We start from the raw sequence: 22,565 nt of genomic DNA, 5'->3' as shown, positions 1-22,565 counted from the left end.
ATTACTAGTAACAGAGACAACATCGAGAAAGTTTGGTTGAGTCAGTTGTAATAACAAAACAAAACTACAACGCATCGTAACTTATAATCGTGGTGGAAGAGATTTTTCATTCTATGTGCTCAAAAACTTGCTCATAGAATAAAAACATCGTTAGAAAATAATCAGCAATGTATGTCAGCTATAGAGGGCTGCATTTGCACTTGTTTATAAAAAATATGTGGAACAATTGCAGAAATCGGAGGCCATTGTAGTCCACACGGTACATAGGAGGTTGTACGGGATTTTTATTATTTTATGTACACGCCTATAAATCGTTCATAATTAAAATATGTTTGATGCATTGGTATATTATGTACCCGATGGAACAAAAAACTTTACCATTTCAAAATAAATTGCAAGTTGTCACTGAGATTCAACAATTTCCCACTTCAAATGAAACTCTCGGATTGTAATGAGCAAGAGGGCATTGTTTATTGATGTATAATAAACTAGATATGTCAATGTTAATTGAATAATAAGCTTTTGCATAAAGCTAATTATTCGTTACTTTATTAATCTTGAGCATGGTACTTAAAATTAATCGTTTGCATATTTCTTAAATTAGATTGTTAATTATGTATTTTTACAGATGTAATTTTGTTTGTTAGCCTGTGGAGAAGTCGCTAGTTTTGTTTGCCTATGTAATATCTTGGAAATAACAAACTCTTAAAATAAATATTTTTGTAACACATTTGAGATCTCATAAATAAATATTATCACTGAAACGGATAAACTTCGCCCCTTACTGGAGTAACCTTCATAGAAGTAACGTGAAATTTACTTTTTTTTTGGTTTTTATAAAAGGTAAAAACTAAAAATCGTCGGTCGCTTCCAGTATAGTAATTCCCTGTAGCATTAAACCTAAGATCTCTAAAACGGAAATGACTGGTTGATAGCTCCGGCGACTTCCGCTTCGAGACGACGACACGTGGAAATTAACTTTACTTAAAATCCTTAGAATTTTGTACAAGAAATCAGCCATAGGGTTTTCTAAGCGATATAGTGTTTTTAGTTTGGCAACAATCCCTGTGATGCAATAGTCACAGAAAGAACAGACACATGTGGTACACCAGCATATACAGCCAAATCGATCACCTATATGAAATCCATATACGTGATCACCCAACAGGTTCTCTCTTCCATATGCAATATGGCGACAATTACATTAACGTTCCCCATATTGCAGAGAACAGAAGTCAACGACATCGGTCGAATGCTAGAAGGATCGGCACGGCTACCTTTCTTGAGCACAGGCTGCACGTCTATAAAGTTACAGGACCTATTCCAGAACTTAAGGATAGGGTATACAAGTGTATTAGTGTGGTAGATGGTTCACCAGGTTATAAAGCCGGTATTTCATCAGGCCCACTAGTTTTGTTCACGTTCATACTACATTTTTTTAAACATTATCAGTTTGTCATATTTTCGTGTGCAGGTGAAGAGCTACGGAAGAGCTGGAGCTGGTACAAGAAGTTTGAATTTACTTAAAAACTTACGCACACTGTATATATCGCTTTCGACGCTGCTTTTTTTAAATCAAAATGCTAGCGACTTGATTGAATATCGATCTTTATTTAACTGTCTAGAGATTCAATTAACTCTCTGATTTAACAACTTTGCTGCGACGTTCTATATATTTTAGTTACGTTAAGTTTTATTATTTTCACTGAATGTAATAATTTATCTTTGCTGTCTGATAAAAAAACCAAAACAAATTTAAATAATTTTATTCCCTTATACAATATAACATGCGTTCATGTATCATCTAACACGAAAAATAAGCGTGTCATATCACTACAAAACAACTTACGTCGAAAATTTTAAATTAAAACGTGATATCAAAACATTTGAGTAGAAAAATGCGCTCCGCTCTATGGTTCACGCACACAAACCGGCGTGACATTGACATTCCAAATCCGAAATTGACATAACCAGCAGAGCAAAGTGATACACTATGGCACGACAGATAATAATTATACCTTATAATTTATTAGTGAGAAAAATAACATTCGAGAAAATTCTATTAACACTTGTTTACAAAAGTACCTAGTATTACAAATACGTTCACACTCTAAGTGCTAATGTTGTCCGTCTGAGGAGGGTACTTTCTTAAGTAGAAAATAATATGTAAGTATCTAACAATCCTTAATAATGGGACAACAATTCAAATTTGGTCACGTTAGGCGTATTTAAATATTTTGACGTCTCTTAAAAAAAATATTTCTGGAATCTTCCTCCCTCAGACAGAACAATGACTTTATACAGTGAGTGTGCCACTGATCTACGAACTGGTGATTAAAACCTAATCACATAGAAAATAAGATACAAAATGCATTGACATATCAATCTATCACTATTCAAAAATATGTGCGATTATTGTGCTAATTGTACACGTGGGCCTCTAGATGGCGCTAAAATAAAAACCGACGTGCACAGATAATATACAAGCGTAAACATTGCACACATGATAGGCCTAAATAAAAATTCGATAAATAATGGCAAGAATCGTTATTAATTAAGAGTATTTTAAAGGAATCATCGTAATACTTTTGTACAAAATTAAAACTTAATTAAATTATATTCTGTATAAGTTAAATAAAAAATATAAAATAACCATTGTGACATTTTTGTTAGAACGAAATATCGTTAATTTAATAAAATGGTTATGATGATATGGTGTTAAAATATTTATGTCAGAAAAAATTGATTTGACATAAAACTTCGATTAAAAAATACAGAAAATCAATTATTAACAGAGTATTTATTTGTTACCATGGTAACAAATATTTCAGTGTAAAAAAATAGTACGCTATGCTAACAAAGCCAAATATTTAAATCCACGTCATAACAAATTATTAATAAAAACATTTCAACATTTCACATAATAAGTAATCATAAATCTAAAAATATTGCACTCATTTCATAACACAAACTTTAAACTGTATAATTTGATTATTACAAATATCGTAATAACGACATATTTTTTTAACTGAGAAATATGACTCGCCGTAACTTAGACTACAATAACTGTTTACCGCAAAGAACTACTTTATACAAGTCTTAACTAATCTACAGCTATGAAGATCACTGCCAATTTTTACAACGGTTTAATCAAAGGCAAGACCCGGCTAAAAAACAACAAAAAAAATCTTCTATTTGTAATTTTTTTTCACATTTTTACTTATTTGTATATGTAGGCAGGCTCGCCTGATGTTAAGTGACACGCCCACAGACTGTTACTCGCATGTGCGTTGCCGGCCTTTTATGAGTCTGAAGTGAGAATTGAAGCCAAACGACATGTCAGTTGAGTGAGTACCAATATTGTTAAAAGCTGAATTTCTATTTGTTCCCGTTTGAAATGAGTATTAAAAAAATACAATTAAATCCGCCATGTTGGCAAGCACGTTAAAAATAGCAGGATAGAGCTCATACTTTGTAACTGGCAGAATTCAATATAGCTAAAATAATTGAATACGGGTGATAGTTATCAAATTTTTAACATAGATGGCGCAAATACTATATCTATAAAATAACAGATAACAAATACGTCACAATATTGCCGCAGCGGTTGCGGGAGACAAGCCCGCCAGACCTAAGATTAAGCAAATAAAATTTACCCCGATTGAGAGATTTGATCAGATCGAGCCATCGTACTATATACCCCCTATGTATAAGATAACTTCGCTCATAAAAAAAACTACTTAAAAAGATGCCTCTTTTTCTAATTGCAAATTGCGCCATCTATGCCTAGCATTAGCCAATATAACATTTGCTTAAAGTTAAAAATGTTGCCATCAAAAATCCCCAATAGCCAATGAATTCTACCAATTAAGTTTTATTGGAATTCCTATTACGGTAACACATAAAATATATATCTATATTTTATGTGTTAATATATCTTTACACGCCCCTAGCTGCCTCGAGTTATCTATTCTCTATTTTCTAGATTAAACCGATTTAAAAAATCTCAATTATGCCGAGATTTGTCATAAAATTAAATCACTACCTTACGTATTAACTCCTTCGGATTACAGGTATGATGACATAAACCAAATAAAAATCTAAAGACATATTTGTCAAAGGGTTTCCAATAGTTTTATAAAACACATCGCTAGACCATGGTTAATGAAATGTCATAGATAATAGAATTTCCATTGGAATATTTAATTGTCATCATTCCTATTCAACGTCAACAATCTCGGGATCAATTTGATCCAATTTAGTCTAATTCAGAGGAATCAATATATGTTATAAAACCTTATTATAAATTCTATTTTAGTAGAAAATTCCAAAAGAAATACTACTCCAGACAAAACTACTAGCACTGCAATTAATATATTTTTAAACTATCGACTCCTCTGAAACTAACACTAGGTGATGATTTCAGATGATAAAATACGGGACTAATTCATCACAAACATAATCCGGATCGAAGGTCCAAATTCTATTGGGTGATTATAAACGACTGGACTAAAATTCATCAGACTTGGAACGACTAGGTGATGAGTCTAGGCGCGTGTAGGCCCAGCAGTCTTCTGGCGATGGGTGGTCGGTGGTGGGGATGATGAGCCGGTTCGTCATCAGCTCTGGGAGCCCAGTCTTGGAGACGGCCGCCGGCCGCCAGGCGATGGGTCAAACGGTGGGCGATGGAGAAACCTCCGCTGCCTTCCAGTTGGGTTAGGACGATTATGACTTGTCTGGAATTATTTTTCAAATGACAATTCTAGTTCATTGACTCGATGTCATCGAATAGATATAAAAAAAAATCAGTGGCATTACAACCTTTTTAGGCCTGGGCATCAGATTTCTATATCTGTTTCATGATCATTTGTCAATCTAATAGGTAAGTAGGTGATCAGTCTCCAGTGTCTGACGGACTCATCCGACTTTTTGAGTCAAAGCCGAGCCGGCTTCCTCACAATGTTTTCCTTCCCCGTTAGAGTAAATGTTAAATGCGCACATAGAAAGAAAGCCCATTGGTGCACAGCCAGGGATTGAACCTACGATATCTGGGATGAGTGTCGCACGCTGAACCATGCTTAAACAACCATTTATGTTATCCTCTTATAGTATCTTAGTTATAAGATCTTGTTTTAAACAATTCAAGCCAGTTATTACCCAACTTCAAACAAAGTATTTCATTTAACATAAATCTGAACATATCCATACAAAAACCACCGAACTAAATTCGCCACTATTTTTTTATTTGCGATAAAGAATCGGTTAAATATTACATTATATGACTACATATTTTACTTTTTAAAATAGATAAAGCATAGAACTTGAATGAGTTAGCAAGATTGTGATATCATGGTCATGATACAAAGAGAACATTTTTATAATTACTTAAAACTAATACTATTGTAGAATCTACCTATGCAAGGGCGGTACAGAATCAATCGTCTTGAGTTCCCCTCTCGTGGAGACGACGTTGTAGCTCTCTTGACAGTCGCATTTCACGTGAATCCACTTGTCGGTATGTCTATTTTCCACCATCACCACGAGACCAGCCCAACCCTGAAATACCAGATTTGTCCACTTTAACGATAACATATAACCAACACGTGAAAAAAAATAGTGACTCGAGTCATAATTTGCTAAAAAAGTAATGACTTTAAATTGGTTAGGAGTGATAACTTTATCGTCGATACAGATACCGATACCAACCATAGTAAAATAAATTAAGATAAAGTATATCAAGTTTGGTTAGTTGTTATTTTTTTTTAAATACATAAACAATCAAAAACTTTGAATAAGATTGAGAGTTTAGTTTTATATCAAATTAAGGATTAAGAGCAATAATTCAATTAAAATAAAATCAATAACTGTCAATAATTTAAATAAACATTGATAAGATTTTTGTTTAAAACACAGAGCATCCTCTTGTTTTAGGGAGAAAGTTTATTAGGCCAGACTATCGGTACACCTGTACATTACTTTTTTAAAGCGCGATATTTGAAAAGTATAGTTGTATCGGCAATATAAATATCGGTATCGGATGCATCCCTAATAACAAACAAAATGAAACAAATAAATAATACCAAAACTTATTGAATCAAAATAAATTATGATTCTTAGAAATAATAGAAGAATCATAAACTAACGCAATAATAAAAATCAACGTGCAATTGACAGCATCAGAATATTTCCTGAAAATCCGAGCAATTCTTCCCTTCCCCCAATAATCAATGTTTCCTTACCTATGGAACCTTTAATGCCCCTGTGAAAACCTAAAAAGACCTTACCTTAGTCAAATAATAAGCGGTCATCCCCTGTCTTCCCTCGTGGCGTTGGCCTCGCGCGAGGGTAAGCCCGATAATAGCGTCGGCCAATATGTGCGGATGTAGGGACGGCCTCTCCACCGCGAGAGGTTTCGACGAGTGAGCTGCGAGGACGTGCCTCGGCCAGAGGGAACTGTCGGCCAGCTCTAGGCCCGTGTGCCAGTGGTTGAAGGCGAGGCAAACGACGAGGTAAAAGCCCTTTTCTAGCATTTTGTGACAGCCTACGAAGCCTCGCACCTGGAAGTATTAGTAAATTGCATTTTAAAATAAAATACCGTCATAGAAATGCACTACAATGAAAAATAATAACTATATTTTTAGATGCTTTGTGTAACCAATTCCCTGCAAAAAGGTCATACAGATCGAGCAACAGAGGGGACAACTTCCTCTTGTTATTAAAGTCCGTTAAAAAACTAATAAATTACTACTGAAATAAAACTTGGTGGTGGTGAGTTGTTGGAGGGATGTTCAAATAAATAAAACACTTTGAAGCTGTGTAATTCTAATGCTGGCTGGATTTATCTTATTAAAGAGTTTGTATTTTTTTATTTATGTAGTATGTTTTTCTGTGATATTAATTCAGGTTTTTTCTGATATTAATTCAATCTACTACTCTACCAGAGTCAGACTCACACCCGTATATTATAGTCTGTCTCACTCCACACGTTCTCATCGAGATGTGAATACGCAGTATGCGTTCTGTCCCACTCTAACGCGTTGGCACCTATATTGCGTCGTGTGTTAGGTTTATTTTCGTTATGGGATTTCTTGATTCGGTCGTCGCACTCAAAGCCCGCGATAAATGTATGCAATAGTTAAATATAAACTAACCTGTCGTTTACTGTGTGCCACAAGTTTACCTACTTGTGCACTCGGGCCCGATTTGGTTCTGAACACAACGACGCACAAATCCAGTTGAGATCGCTGGCTTTTTGCTGAATTTCTGAAATAATACATTTCATTATTTATTTTATTAGCTTTGGAGAGCATTCAATTTCGAAACGCATTTTAAAGACTTTTAACTAAGTGATGAAAACACTATCACACCTCTAAATAAATATTTTTATGCCAGTGACACGCGTAAGAAGTATAACCTCTTTATGACCTTTATACTTTGAAAAAAATTCTACTATATATGCAACTTTACAGAAATTGGCTAAATAAGAGAATTTTTTAATTAAATAAAAAAATGACATATAAATTCTGAAATATATTTTTGTTAGAATACTACAAAAAAATAAAATAAAACATGTAACATTAATTCCGCAACCAATTGATTTTGTAAAGGCTCTATGATTGTCCTATGGAGCAGGACCAGCTTGTTAACACAACATACCTCTGTCCCTCCTGAAACAAAGTAAAGTCCACCTCAGTGGGCTGAGTGGCAGTGAGTAGCAGACACGTGAGATGACGCGTGGACGACATCGGGGGCAGAATACCCGCCAGACGGACCTCGTGCCATCCCGCTCGCACCTTGCATATGTCTATGCAGTCGAAGTATCTAAGACAGAGATAGTAGTAAGGTAATTTGCCTTTTGTCTTCCCCCCCCCCTTCTTATATAAAGTTTTTGTAGAAATCCTCGAAAATCCACTTCGTTTCGAAGCATAGACAATGTGTAGGTAATACGTGTAAAAAGTAGATAATAACAATTGACGTAATCACCAAATATCTTTCTATCTTTCCCCCTTATACTTGAATACTTTAATGCTTGAACGAGCCCTAATGCTATCTTAAATATATGTCCAAAATTTATTTTCTAAAATATATGGAAAAAACTAAACTCACTTAAGGACATCCTCAAAGCTGATCCAAAACACGCCTTGATCTCTATCAGCCGTGCAAACCGGGAGCTGTCGCCTCACGTGCTCCGTCCAGCGCGGGCAGCCATGGGCCCATGGGCCGCGCCAAGTGTAGTGGCCCCAGGGGTTCCTCAGGCGGAGAAGTCGAACCGGCGGATTGCTGTCTGCCAGCTCCAGTACGTCAAGGACGGAATACGCGTGCCGAGGACGAAGACCCAGACGCTGGTATTCTTCCTCGTCCACCTGGTTTAGGAGATAGAGAAACTAGAGAACCAGAGAACGGTGCAGGATAAAATGAGTGTTCTATATTAAAATTTATTTAGCTATACTTTGTCGATTAGAACATTTATCTCTTTTGTGGATAATGACAATGTCTTTGATAATATCGGACATGGCAATTGATGGAATACTCCAGAGAATTGGCTTCGATTATAAAGATTGCTGTCTCACCAAAACCTTGTGATGAAAACGAAGTGCTGTTACAAGTGTTTGCGAGAAAATGTTTGTCATACATCAAGATTCAGAGAGGCGTGCTTCAGGGTTGCTTTCTATGACCTTAAACTTGTATGTCGATGCAAAATTGGCAAAAGCCTAAAGCATTGTAAAAAATGGCACGCTGCTAAATAACTTGAGATATGTAAATCTGATGTTTAAACAACCACACCTCATCAAAAGCTTGTCTAAAGTGTGGCTACATCGAGACTCAGTGAAGAATTAAAAGTTCAATGCTCTCGCTCTTACGCTCAAATAGAAATGGACAGAGAGAGCGCGGGATAAAAGATGGACACTTGAAAGAAGAAGATCTACTGGAAAGACATGTATAGGACGACAAAAGATAATAAGGGCAGATGGTGTAATTGAGCTAGCGGGGAAAAATTGGTAAACTGGTATGTACTCCTTGTAACGTTTCTCGATTTAACGACGAACTCCCTAAAATATTATCAAAATCTTGATTGCCATAAAATGCTACACTCTTAAGAGCATGAAACCTACTCTCAATAACGACAACAATTGAGTAATAAAGTACATTTAAGTTGCTAAAATTCGTAAAAACCTTCATATTCCCTCCGCCGCAACTGGCTCCCATGAGAAAGCATGCCTGCCTCGAAGACAACAGCTGTGCCCAGACCAGGTCCCGGTCCAGCTGCTCCAGGGGCGCTCCACCGCCCGCCCCTCCACCTGCACCCCCCGCCTGCAGGGACACCGACTCGCAAGGCGCGCCCGTCAGGGTGCACAGACCTACACATTTAAACCCGTTGAGACACACTTGGCCAAAACGAATTTTAACTAGAATTTAATTAACCGTTAGATCATCAGACTTCTAGGTCTTCCTAGAAACTCCATAAAAAGTAATATAATAACGGAAAAATAAAGATTTCAACACAGAAAAACACGTCAGAGATTACAAACCTTTTGGCCGGGCACATTTTTAAATTCAAATACCAGTCTGAACATCTAACTCTTTACATACATTTTATTTCTTATTGAATGTATCCATTAAGTGCTCTTCATTAAAAGTGGTTTAACGGCGAGTAAAATAACTCACTTTTCATCACAAAATTAAGATATTTTTTTTAAAGGTTTACTCTATTACTTTAGGTTCTAGGCCTTCCTATAAACCTCATAAATTAATATAACAATGGAAAAATAAACTTAAGCTAACTTATTAAAAGGCTAACTACGATTGTAATTGTGGGTATCCCATACCCAACTAACTATGAATTATATTCACCTTCAATCGCCCTTCCAGATACCAGGGCCTCATAACACCCGTGAAGCTTCGCCACCGCTTTCTCAATTAATGGCACCCACAACTGCTTTCTTTTTGCCTGAAGTAGTATACAAATCTTTAAGACATGGGAAATTAAACAGTAGTGACTTTTCAATGAAAAATAAATAATTTAAATAATATAGAAAATGGTTGATATTGGAAATTAAAATGTTTAAGGCCATCTCGGAAAGCGGGTCTAAGATATTTGTACGTGTACGTCACAATTACGGCCACGGGGCCGTGACTTTTTAAGTTGCGAGCGGTTAGGCTTATTCATTGCCCATGGGCGGCAGTGAAACATCACAATACATATTAAAGTACACAATACAATTGTCCTTGCATCAATATGCCATGTGCATGTATTTTATTATTTATATGTTGTCAAATTAAAAAAAACATTTATTCATATAGGTAACATAATGTACACTAATGAACGTCAAGAAGAAAGAAATATACATTAAATGCTTCTAATTTTACATTTACTGCCAGTTCTCAAATCAAGGCATAGAACAGAAGAGAAGAACTGGCAATAAACTCTCTGCCACTCTTTGTTTGCTTGTTGTGTATGTGTATATCGTTATTTTAGCTTTTTAAACGCGATGGAGACTCGCTGTGGACGCATTCTGCCCCACCTAGAGGTTACTAATATGATAACTAACCTGTGAATACACAAGATGCCCCTTCTTATTACATGGTAGCTGATCATCCAGGGTGATGGTCAACCAGCGGCCATCTTTGCAAAGTCGCAATTGATAAGCGCCCCTTTCGGGTTCCGCGCGAACTACGACGCTACGTACTAAAGCCGAACGCTCGGCTAACACTGCTAGTGCAGAGAGAAGCCAGCAGTTGCCTAGAACACCTGGAATTGGGGAAAATGGTTTTTCCAACTATATCAATCAGAAAGATTTGAGAAATTACTGGGAATAAAAATGCTTTATTTGCTAAAAGAAAAATTCAAAAAAAAAAAACGATTTACATATTTTTTATAAAAAATACTACAAAGCCATCTAAACTATGTTATGTTAGTAAGTGGTTTCAGCAAGAATAGATCTTCTTGAACCAGAAATTTTTAATAACTAAAAATAAAAAAATCATATCAAATAAGCTTACAGTTTCTGTAGGAACGAAGACTGGAGCATATTAAAAAAATCTACTAATCCACCAAAGTCTACATACCCTGAGAAATATCCGACGGCCTTGGATCCCGGAAGACTGCCCAAGGAAGTCGATGATCGGCGTCCACGTGGATCTGATGTGGCCGGAGCCAACGCGCGGCTGCCCCGCTCTCCCCTGAGCCGCCGTAGTACAACGAACGCCCGGACGCAGGGAACGACTCGTCAACGTACATTTCACCCGTCTGGAAGAATTACCCAGACATTTATGTGTATTTAAATGTACACAAAAATAATTCAAAAAGTGATTAAACCTATCATATTAGTGGTATGTGTTACGTAGTTTTTAACCTTTATCATAGTTATCAGATATTTCGAAAATCTTGTAACATACTAAATCTTAACCCAATTATATGGCCCGTTCATTACGTCTATGCAAACAATTTCAGCAATGTGGCAAAAATAAGCTTTAAAATTGTATCGTCATTGTTTTATCTTGTCAAAGGCCGACAAAGCACTAACAAAATGTGTGACCGGTGACTTTTCTGGTTATGCCGTAAGCCTGTTTGACCATAATTAAAAAAAAAACATGACTCACGGCAGCGCATTGTGCCAAAACCTCCTGCCACTGGGTCCAGGCGTGACTCTCCTCTCGCAGCCTCAGTATCTCCATCGGCGTACTTTCCTGACGCTCACCGTCCGAGCCTTCTGCTGTGAAATTATAATTTAATATCAATAATTTTAGCATAGCAGGTTGAAATTGACAAAAAATATTACAGAATTTCAACCACGCGACGGATAAAAGAGAAAGAGAAAAGAGAAAGACAGATCAAGAGATGGGCAGACGATATAAAGAGGCACAACTTGGACAAGAAGAGTTAACATTTGAAAGGAACAGAAGCAGCTGGAAGAGTGTGTATGTGTCACAGGACACGCTAATATATTAGTATTATTTATGTATTAGAATTAAGTTTCATGTATGTATAAGAATCAAGTTTTATTTACGTATCAGAATTAACTTGTATTATGTAACTTAAATAGTTAATATATTATAATAGGTTTTAGCAATAAAGGCTTGATAATCGAAATAATTTTATATTTATACAGCTACAAAAATAATTTTCCTATAAGTTATATTCAATGTATGATTCTTTTTTTCTTAATTAACAAACAATTCTAACTGCGTACGTAAATGCATTGCTGCTTAAAGCCCTATGTCCCCCAAGTGGGACAAGAAAAAAATGGCGCGTAACGGAAAAATGTGACGGTAAATTTTTTTCCAACCCCAATAAGAATTTTCACTTCAAAAACGCTTTATACAATAAAATACATACGTGAATCATCATCATCCAAACTGGGCTGGTCAGGCGCAGCTGGCAGCAGCCGTGTCTTGGGCGATTGACACATTTCGCAAGACATGGCCGTCACACTGTTCATGTACGTGCATTCGGAGCACGGCCATTCTGAATCAGTCCTGAAATGTGGATTAAATAAAATATGCTTATTATGGAACATAAGATACAGGTGTCACTTATTCCACCTCATCAAATTTGAAACAATGACATTCCTACTTATCATCAAAGAAGCCTGGGTGCCATCTTTATTCACTGTTTTGGTGATGACTTTTTTTTTAATCTTATGGCAATAGTTATAAGCCAGCTTCAAATAAAAGGCTTTTTTTCTACTTTACTAACAATTCCTGGTATTTTTTATTGTGTGCTCATTTTATCTTATACATATATGTTTTAATTGTATTTTCATTTTTTTGTAACACTTACGTTTACTTTAATTGTCATACGTTATAGCTGGAAGATTTTGTATATGCCGTAGATTTAGTAATGTGTATGATTTTAACTTAATACAATGAAAAGAAGAATTAACTATCAATACTCTTTCTCGATATTTAAAATAGCAAATCAACATACAAATGACTTTGGCAAGCAACACTTATTTCAAAACAAATATCGCAAATGGAGTTTATTATCAAAATGTCGTAATTTTATTATCCATAAAAACATCGTGATTTTTTCGTCTCGTACAATATTACAAATAATTTGAAAAATATCCAAAATTCACTTTTTATTATATTTGGATACTACAATAATTAATTAAATATGAAGACCAAATTAAATAAAACATCCATGTGAATGAAATATCAATTTGAAAGAAACGTGTGTTTTTCTAGGAGACTGTATAATTTAAAAAAAAATATTCCAAACAAACCCTTTTATTTGCTTGTTTGCCTATTTTCATAACAGAATATGAATTAAAAGTTATGATAAAATCTAAGATGATTATATTATTTAGAATTGGCTGCCCTGTAAAGTTTCCTGTAAAGATCCGTCACTATATATACGTTCTATAGGTCGGTTATAAAACAATAAGTATCTCTTTTATACTCATAAGCTTGACCAAGCGGAAGAGAGACGGACAGTCATTTCATGATGCTGATTCAGTGTGACGTCACGCCTCGCGCTTATTCACAGACACTACACATGCACAAGGCATTTCGTAATGCAGTGTGTAAAAATACTTACTACTTTTAATACTTACTTAGATTCGGGTGGCGGAGTTTTGTGCCTAGACCCGCGACGGGGCAAAGCCGGCGTATGACGGGGGCCTCTGCGAGGTGACGGGCTGCGACCTGCTGCAATTGGTAATCCTTATCGTTAAACTAAATGCAACCACTAACATTACCTACATAGTCTATGATTATACAGATTGTCATTTGTCAGCGTAATCTGTGCAGTTATTTGTATCGCCCCTGTGGAGGCACTGGCGGTGAGGGGGGGGGGGTGATCACATTCCACGCAAGTGCCTTGATTGGTGCGTGTATAGTATAGTATTAGACGGTTTATTTGTTTTTATTGAAGAGGCCGTAGTCTTGAGACTGTAGACCAATATTAAGCATGCCTTAGCTTTTCTGAATACTTATTCAATAGGTTTAATTTTTAATATTAAAAATTTGAACTGTCCACCTAAGACACTAAAAAAATAGGTTTTAGGAAGAAATTAATAGAAAATTGCCAAAACATAAAATTGCCCTGGGTCCCACGTTGGGAAACACTGCTTTAGACATAATAATTTCTGTGTTGTATTACAATTATAATTATTGTATACACAAATACCATCCCTTACAGAGTTGAAGAAAAAAGATTAAAATATTTTCTTAAGAGGCAAACACGCTTAATGACTTTTAAAAAGCGGAATAGCAACATATCCTCTCTCTCAAATTTTTTGTAATAACTTACCAAATATATCGGTAACACATACACAGAACTGTATTATTTTTTATTACTTTTTTTTAATTATACTCAAAGAATTAAGACATATAGATTGAAAATAGATTGAATTAGTGTTAAAGGAATCAATCTGTTTAATCTCACCAGCAGCGACGTGGTTATCAGTAGGCACGGCGTGCTTCGGCACCGGCGGGGTCTTACAGGCCAGACAATGGTTCGCCGACATCGGATTGCGCAGCGTACACGAGCTACATGACCTGAAATTCGTTTTAATTATCTATTAAAGAAAAAATCCGTTAAATTGATTAAAGCACACATATATATATATAAATGAATCGATAGAACTGGTAATCCTGCTAAAATTCGATTTATTACGGAATAATAAACCGAAGAACTCTCTTTATCTTATATCGTTAAACAAGCAATTCTTATTACATAATAAGCAATTCTTATATATTTTCATGAAATTTAGTATACAGAGGGTTTCGGGGGGCGATAAAGCGATTTAGCTAGGAATCATTTCTAGAAAAAGTCATTTTATTTGTGTTTTATCAACTTAAACATAGAATTGCTCGTTTAAAGATGTCAGTCAAATAAAAACTTAAATATAAATATAATCTTTATTCGATAATTATATTCATATTTCATAATTTTATTAGTATGTCATTCGTACTTAAATAAAATTTCCAAAAAACACGATTTATAAAAAAAATACCCGGTCATCCAGGTCCTCTGAGTTAATATGACAACAGTAATTAATTAAACCACGTTTAAAAGTTGTAAAGTACCAGAAGTTATGTGTGCTGGGACGAGAACCGGCGCAGGCAGCGCACGCGGTCGCGTTCGCATCATTGACGAGCGTACAACGCGTGCACGACCACGTACTTTCAACCGCTGGACTTGAAGTGTCTGTAAATAAAGATCCTAATAATCAATACATTTTTCGCCTGTCATATATCCACTGCACTCCCTTTGCCCCAACTGTACCCCTCTGACCAAAATATAGATAATTGGGACTATATCGGGCTGATTCAATTTTCATATTTAGTTAAATATTAATTATTGTAGTAATTTAAATAATTGTTTTTTGGGATTCACCGCTGGCCCTCACATAATTCGCCACAAAATAAAAATAGATAAATTAAAAATTATTTAATTGCAAATATAGTTTGCCTATACATTAAAAAAAATCTTAACCGATTTTGACGAAGTTTGGATGAAAGTTTGAAAATCGTATCGAATCGTACCAATTCTTAAAAGGCCGGCAATGCACTCGTAAGCCTTTTGGCATTAAGTGTCCATGGGCGGCGGTATAAATTGGCATCAGGGCCTCCTGCCCGTTTGCCCTGCATGTTTCTTCTTCGCTATTATAGAAACACAAAATGGTACAGTAAAAAAATACCTACCAACGGCGAACAATAACTCGTCACTATTCAAATCATGTTCCATAGATGCAATTGGTACCGTCAGCTTTTTCTGTTGATTCTGGTTCGGTTCCAATTTAGTACCACTTGCTTCTGAAGCATTTCTGAAAGAGAAATTCATTATGCTACTCACAAATTTCAATCAATTATTAATTAATGAGAAAGAAACGCGGAGATTTCCCAAAATGGTGTCTTTGATGGTAGAGAAATAAATACCATCAATGTATTTATTGGTACATACTTAGATTGGATTGAAGAGCGAGTCTCAGGTTGGAAAAAAAATCTCTTGCCATTAGGAGTGGCGGAAAGTTTCTTGCCAATTCTTCTTGCCCGCTCTACGCCATTGATTTGCGATATTGCGAAACTTTTTTCATAAGTGTACTTATTTACCTATATGAATACAGTTATTATGACTTTGACATTAAATAAAAATAATTGCAAAATGTCTGTTTGAGTTATAAATCACAGAACTAAAGAAAAGCTTTAAAACTTATATCAAAAAAAGAATATTAAATGTTTGAATTTTTCGATATAGGGACAACTTCTCGCCCATTTTATGGGGCGCCAACGCCAATTTCGGCGAGATGGAGAAAAATTATGAGAGTGAATTTTTACGATGCGCGCGTACACCAACACCTAAATTCGACATCGTAAAGTTAGGTCAAAAGGTAGGAAATCGATAACTATGTTCAAGTTGTACATTCTAGTATTTTTATATTTAGAACACGTGATTCGTAATTTAAACAGTGTAAATAAATAAATATTATTTTGGTGTTTTAAAATCAATTTCATATACGACGGTGATAGTATTTACTAATAATTGATTTATTTAAATAAAATCTTTTTGATTAAATTTTAATATTCATCCTTAATCACTTAGTGTTTTTTTTCCATACGCCAAAGAATTAAAATTAAAAAAAGTATTAAAATTTCTGACACGTAACATAAGTACACACACTCTTTTTTATTTTGAGTACACTTATTGTACTTCTTATTCGGTACACTCTAGAAAGAGCGGTCGTGATCGCTATGTAATAGTGGCAATAAAAGGGGAAGATGTGATGCGCTTCACAACGTTTCACCATCGTTGCCTATTAGAGGTCATGCTGCTGCACTGATAGAGTGAACCTCCAACGGCAGACTTGATCAGTGTCTTTGTACTTATTAAAGTTATTAAAAATTAAGCATAAGTAAAAATACATAAGAAACGTCACCTATTGGGTTGCGGTGTTTGTGCGAGCGTCGTGGCGTGCGGAGGCCTCGCACTGCGACAAACCTCGCAGCGCGATCCCCACGCGTTGTACGCGAACCAACATTCGCCGCATTGCCACATACGGCCGCTAGGCTCACGACTGAATTGTATAAATTAAATAATTTTTATTTATAAATAATAATAACTTCTATAGGTAATCATAACAATATAGTATTTACAATTTTCTAAACTTCAAAGTAATAAAATAATTAATAATTAAACAAATGTAAAAAGTCTTTTAGTAGCATGGAAAGCAACAACTCTGGGTTCACCGGTATCCAAGGCGATGACCCAAGAGCCTCAACTTCAAAGGGACCAAAAGTTGGAGGAAGACTACATTTGTACTGGTTTTATAAACTATAATATACACGAGCAGTTTGAAATAAATAAATAATAAATCAGTGGCGCTACAATCTCTTTAGGTCTTGGCCTCAGATTTCTGAATCTGTTTCATGGTCATTTTTAAATCACACACGTCGTCGACTTTTTGGGTCTAAAACATGTCGGTTTCTTCACGATGTTTTCCTTCACCGTTCGAGCAAATGTTAAATGCGCACACAGAAACTCCATTGGTGCACAGCCGAGGATCGAACCTACGAACTCAGGTATGAGAGTCGCACGCTGAGGCCATTAGGCCAACACTGCTCGCAAACAAACAAGCAGTTGTAAGATTTCCCACCCCTTAAATAATAAGGTCCCTAGTTATGTTTGATTGTATGAGAACATATGATACCGGTTTTTGTTTAGCTATTTGTTAAAATAAATATAAATAAAGAATAACTCTTTTATCGCTAGTCCCCACGTCATTGTGTTCTGTGTAACTAGATTATAAATCCGTTTATCTAACGTTATGATAATTTAAGGTAAAAACACATCGCCTTTTTTATAAAGGCCTACAAATCCAGATTTAAGACAATAAAAGAGCACTTACGAAGTCTGTGTAGAAGGCACTTTGGAAGGCTCCCGCGGATTGTGGGACACTTTTCCCACCGACGGCAGCATATTGAACACTTTCTCCTTCACCCCGATGTGAGAAGTCCTTAAATTACTCTCCCCCACTGGGGACAAACAGTTCTCGGCACCCAACAACTCATCTATCCTCGCGTAATCCCCATCGCCTATATCGTTCGAATACAACGCCTCATTCTGGGAATTCGACATCACAGTTTTTGTATCCTGCACCGATACATAGGAGTACCTAGTGCCGTTATTATTCACTTGCAATTGTAAATTTAAATCCTTGTACTTTCCCTTGTTGGGAAGTGCGTAAATGACACCTTGGGCGTTTGTATCCCAACTGCACTCCTTATCTATCAGCTCAGTGTTGGACTCGTCAATTTTCTTCTCGGCCTTTTCCCGACGCTCGTCTTTCAATGAGCAGTAGCTTTCCAGAGACTTTTGATAGTCGTTCAAGCTCCGCCTGCTAGATATCACTTTGCCCATGGGCCGATTTTCACTGTTCTGTTCCGAGAACGATCGGCGGTACGTGGGTCGGATTTCTGGCGAGTTTTGAGCGCTGACTGATCTTTGGAGCGATTCCCTCAATGTTTCAGTTTGTGGCCAATCTGGTACTGTTATCATCACCCCTCCGGAGGAAGGTAAGGATGTGGCACCGTCCCTATTGAAGGTCTCGTGTCTGCCTAGCGTTGTGACGCTGAGACCACGTGTGTTAGGTATTCTGGAGAGTGGTGAAATTCTGGGAGACAGACAAGCTTCGCAATGGGTTCTAATTCCCGAGTTCTCGAGAGTGCACTTACTGCAAGCCCATTTCTTCAAATGCAGCGCTCTGCTTTGCTCTCTCTGATATTCCTTGACATAATTTAACTCCCAATTGGATTTGCTCTCGTTGCACTTCTTCGGCCTCCTAGTGACTGTGTGAAGACTTCGCAGGAAAGACTCTCTGGGGTTATACGTGGCAGCTTGATAGCCGTAGCGTTCCGACACCATTAAACTGGTTGGTCTGCTAATCGTTCCTCTACTTTCTTCAATGTTCCACCATTTATGCTGGGAATTGATCACGGAGCCGTGGGAGAGGGAGCGCGTGACACCGTGAGCTTGATCAGTAAGCTGAGTCGGAGACAAACGCAACGACTGCAAGTCGAGGTTCAGGCGTCGACCATCAGAGTAACTTGACGAGGGCTTGTACGAGGGAACAGCCAGGGTGTTGGACCTTATCATACTGTCTGTAAATTTAATTTGATTAATTTGAGAATTTCAGTTTTTCATATCCAATTTGATAAAAATATGTATATATATATATATATTTATTTTATATTATGAAACAGTAGATACCTTTATCAGACTTGTCCTTGTCCGTCATCCCTGAAGATTGTTCCTCATCATCGGACAATCTGAAAAACAATCACAAGTTTACACTAAGTACTATGTAGACCGACTATACAATTAGTGTGAGTATTTCACCTCCATCTGATCCTATATAATTGGAGTAATTATACCTGTAGACTGGCGCATGGAGCGCGAGTACATCGCAGGCAGCGCAGCGCCACGAGGCGGAAACGTTGCGCAGCCCGCACGCGCAACGCCACGCGCGACTTGCGCCGGGCGCCGAACCCACTGACGACCATCCGCTGGTAACAAATTAAACGTTAGCTATAGAGATGGGCAACGATATAAAGGGTAACATACAACATCTCTCCTCGATTAAACCTCTTAAGCATCGTAATCGGGTCTGATTGCCGTATAATGATACACCCACGATCAATAACAACCATTAAATAGTAAAAAGTACTTATTAAGTTGTCGAAATTAGTAAAAACTGAGCTGTGTAGGCATCATGCGTAAAAAAATTTCTAAAAAATCCTTTCTTTTGGGTACAAATTCGGATTGCTTGAGCGTGATTAATTACAAAGATACCTTAATAAATATAACATAATTTCTGGTGCAGCAAGAGACGTCAGGCGAAAATAACAGACTATAAGCAATAGAGTTCAAATAAGAATTGTGATTTATGTAATTATTAATGCTAGTCTTAAATTTTATCTTTTTCTAATACAGATTTTTCTTCTAACTATTTAACAACAACTCTTTGTATCGTCAAAATTTGTATAGTCGTTTCAGTGTTGTTAAATAGAGTTTACACTCATCTTAAGTAAAAATAATCAGTGAAACAAATGTTATGAGAATTATAATCAAAGATTGTTCTAGTTCTATAAAATATCCCATAGGTGCCAAACAAGAAGAAGAGACAAAACTGTTTAAACATATTTTTTCTGTACCAAAGTTGATGATAAATGTTGTATATACACAGAAGAAACTCTCTCTGACTACACAGATTATCTTTCAATTTTTGAATGATCTTTAGGAAAATAAGGGGATTTACAACAATACCATATTTTATGAAACCTACCTGTAAAATGCTCAAATAGACAATATTTATTATAATATATTCTTTACGAGCAATTAGAATTAGCACACATCGACAAGCAAAACTGCTAAAAAGGTTAAACTAAAAACAACTATACAAATCACTTTTCAAACACCTTTTCGTCAGAAACTAAAACAAATGACTTGTTAGCTTGTTATTTTCTCACTATAGCTTTAATTGATATCCATCAAATATGTAAATTTGAACAACCTTTAAAGTATAGAATGAAACATTCACTGAATCTAGTCACCCATGAAAACAAAGGACTCAACATCAGCAATAAAAACAAAGAACTTGCAATCTATATGTAAATTAACACTCTTTGCTCAATATTGAAATCTTACTTGAAAATGTTGTACAAAAATAGTTCTTTTGCATGGGACACCTTAAGCACAATATGGGCTAGATAAATGGATTTGTTTAGTTACTGACAAATTTTCCAAGAATCAATACAATTGAGTAAAATGAATTCTTATTGTCGTAAATCGTAATAAAATCGTATTGAAAATAAGTCTTATACATACCTATAAACATTGTTTGGTTGATGCCCCTAATTCTACATTTTCAATTAAATGATGACACACAGTCACAATACAAAGAATGTAAATCGATATTTTACATAAAGGGCTAGGTATTCACACACGCAACCACGAAATACAAAGGGAATCTAACCTAAATAAAGTCTTTAGAAAAATCGATAGCGATTTGACACAAGCGATAATGAAATCGCATGTCAATAGTTTGTAGGAAAACATACCGATTAAAGTTATTTGTTGTTGGTATAACAATAGCTTCAGATCCTGGAGTGGTGCCGCCACTTTTCTCTGTCCGCGAAGCGTAATCGGATGAAGAGTCTCCCGTATAATATTGTTTTTGTGAATTTCTGTCATGACTCGATACCCGTTTGGTACCACATTTTAAACATTTTACACTCTCTGTTGGGTTGATTTGACCACACGCTTGACAATGCCATTGCAGCACAGATGCGATTGAGCCCATTTTAATTCACACATGGCTATGAAACCATAACAATACTCCGTTTTATATAAATAACTAGCGGCAATGATGAAGGAACGAAAACAGCTGATCCACCATGTTGTTTGTGTATAACTTTTTTATGTAGTGTTGCTAGCTTGAAAATAAATTAGAAAATATAACCATCTGTGTTAATTTAACCACTGCTAAATAAATAAAACAATTATAGTCCTAATATATTTAAAAAAAAAAATATATTGAATGCATGTGCAATTCATTTGTAAACATACATTTTATTCTTAGAAAGCGGCATCTAGCGATGGCAAGGAATTAACTATTTTGAGTTTGAGTTCCATTACAATCCTCACCATGTCAAATCAAAGCTATTTATGCTTTTGGAATATTAGATTTTAAATATTTAGGTTAACTTAATATCGATAAAAAAAACTTAATGTCAAAGTAAAATAAAGGAGAAAGCGACATCTAAAGGCATTTAAACTACAACCATCGAATATCAAGTTCTCTTAGAATTAAATAGAGAGCTCTGTAATCAAAGTATAAAGGATTTAAAATTGATAATAATTGGCAGCACTAAAAAAGGATGGAAGATTTTGTCAACATAAACTAAATTTAGCAATTTTCATAATGAATTACTTGTAATGTTCAAAAATCATTCGTATGCGTTACTTTTCATCATAACATATGGAACGTAAACCTGTCTCTCGTAGTCTCTACTCTCTGGCGATTCCGAGTCATCACCATCTGCTAAATAATAAAGCCAAATGTAATATTAATCCTTTCAACTAAATTATCATTTTCAGGCAATAAGTTTTCAAATGATATAACATTAATTAGCTTAGTCATGAAACTTTTAAATTTAAATTGCTAATTTTTTTCTTATAACTTAATGGAATACTCCATTAAGTTAAAATAAAATGATTGATACAATACTTATTTTTATTTTTCACTATCTTGTGTTTGGCCAATAGCTATGCGGCTTACGTTATCTATTAAAGAAGAAGGAACCTAATGAACAATAATTAAATTAGGTTTTTTTAATTCTCGCTTAAAGTCATCCAACGCAATTTACTTTGAAACAAATAATTCTATGTTGATTGAATTTAGCTAGCTATTATTCAAATTCATATGAAACTTATCAGAGCCTGTCCCAGTTACAATTAGGTGGTACATAATTATTTGAATCTTCATAATTCACAGCTAAAATATGCAGCTGTGTCACAAACATACGACGTCAATTGCAATTATGGATGTACGCTGCAATTA

At 35.7% G+C, this 22,565-nt stretch overlaps 1 protein-coding gene across 3 annotated transcripts; it reads right to left on the bottom strand.

Annotated features, from left to right (window-relative positions):
• Positions 1-1,750: 1,750 nt before the first annotated feature.
• LOC111000063 (calpain-D) lies at positions 1,751-21,394 on the bottom strand. 3 transcript variants are annotated; one of them, XM_045631639.1, is made up of 21 exons: positions 21,064-21,394; positions 19,378-19,509; positions 19,214-19,272; positions 17,853-19,104; positions 16,884-17,021; positions 15,652-15,773; positions 15,034-15,154; positions 14,390-14,502; positions 13,557-13,650; positions 12,338-12,477; positions 11,602-11,714; positions 11,068-11,248; positions 10,551-10,750; positions 9,853-9,949; positions 9,175-9,359; positions 8,107-8,363; positions 7,657-7,821; positions 7,152-7,263; positions 6,285-6,557; positions 5,414-5,556; positions 1,751-4,736 (listed from the first exon to the last, which is right to left on the bottom strand). In XM_045631639.1, exons 1-21 carry the CDS (start codon positions 21,303-21,305, stop codon positions 4,535-4,537), a joined length of 4,341 nt encoding a protein of 1,446 aa, XP_045487595.1. In that variant the 5' UTR covers positions 21,306-21,394; the 3' UTR covers positions 1,751-4,534. The 3 variants fall into 3 exon arrangements, with proteins under 3 accessions (XP_045487595.1, XP_045487596.1, XP_045487597.1); XM_045631640.1 differs by having other exon boundaries at positions 11,602-11,711; XM_045631641.1 differs by lacking the exon at positions 21,064-21,394 and adding an exon at positions 20,831-20,953.
• Positions 21,395-22,565: the final 1,171 nt, after the last annotated feature.

This window comes from Pieris rapae, chromosome 16, assembly GCF_905147795.1.
Source record: "Pieris rapae chromosome 16, ilPieRapa1.1, whole genome shotgun sequence".
Taxonomy (NCBI): domain Eukaryota; kingdom Metazoa; phylum Arthropoda; class Insecta; order Lepidoptera; family Pieridae; genus Pieris; species Pieris rapae.
The sequence above is the reverse complement of the archived record's forward strand: the minus strand, read 5'-3'. Positions and strand labels throughout refer to the sequence as shown.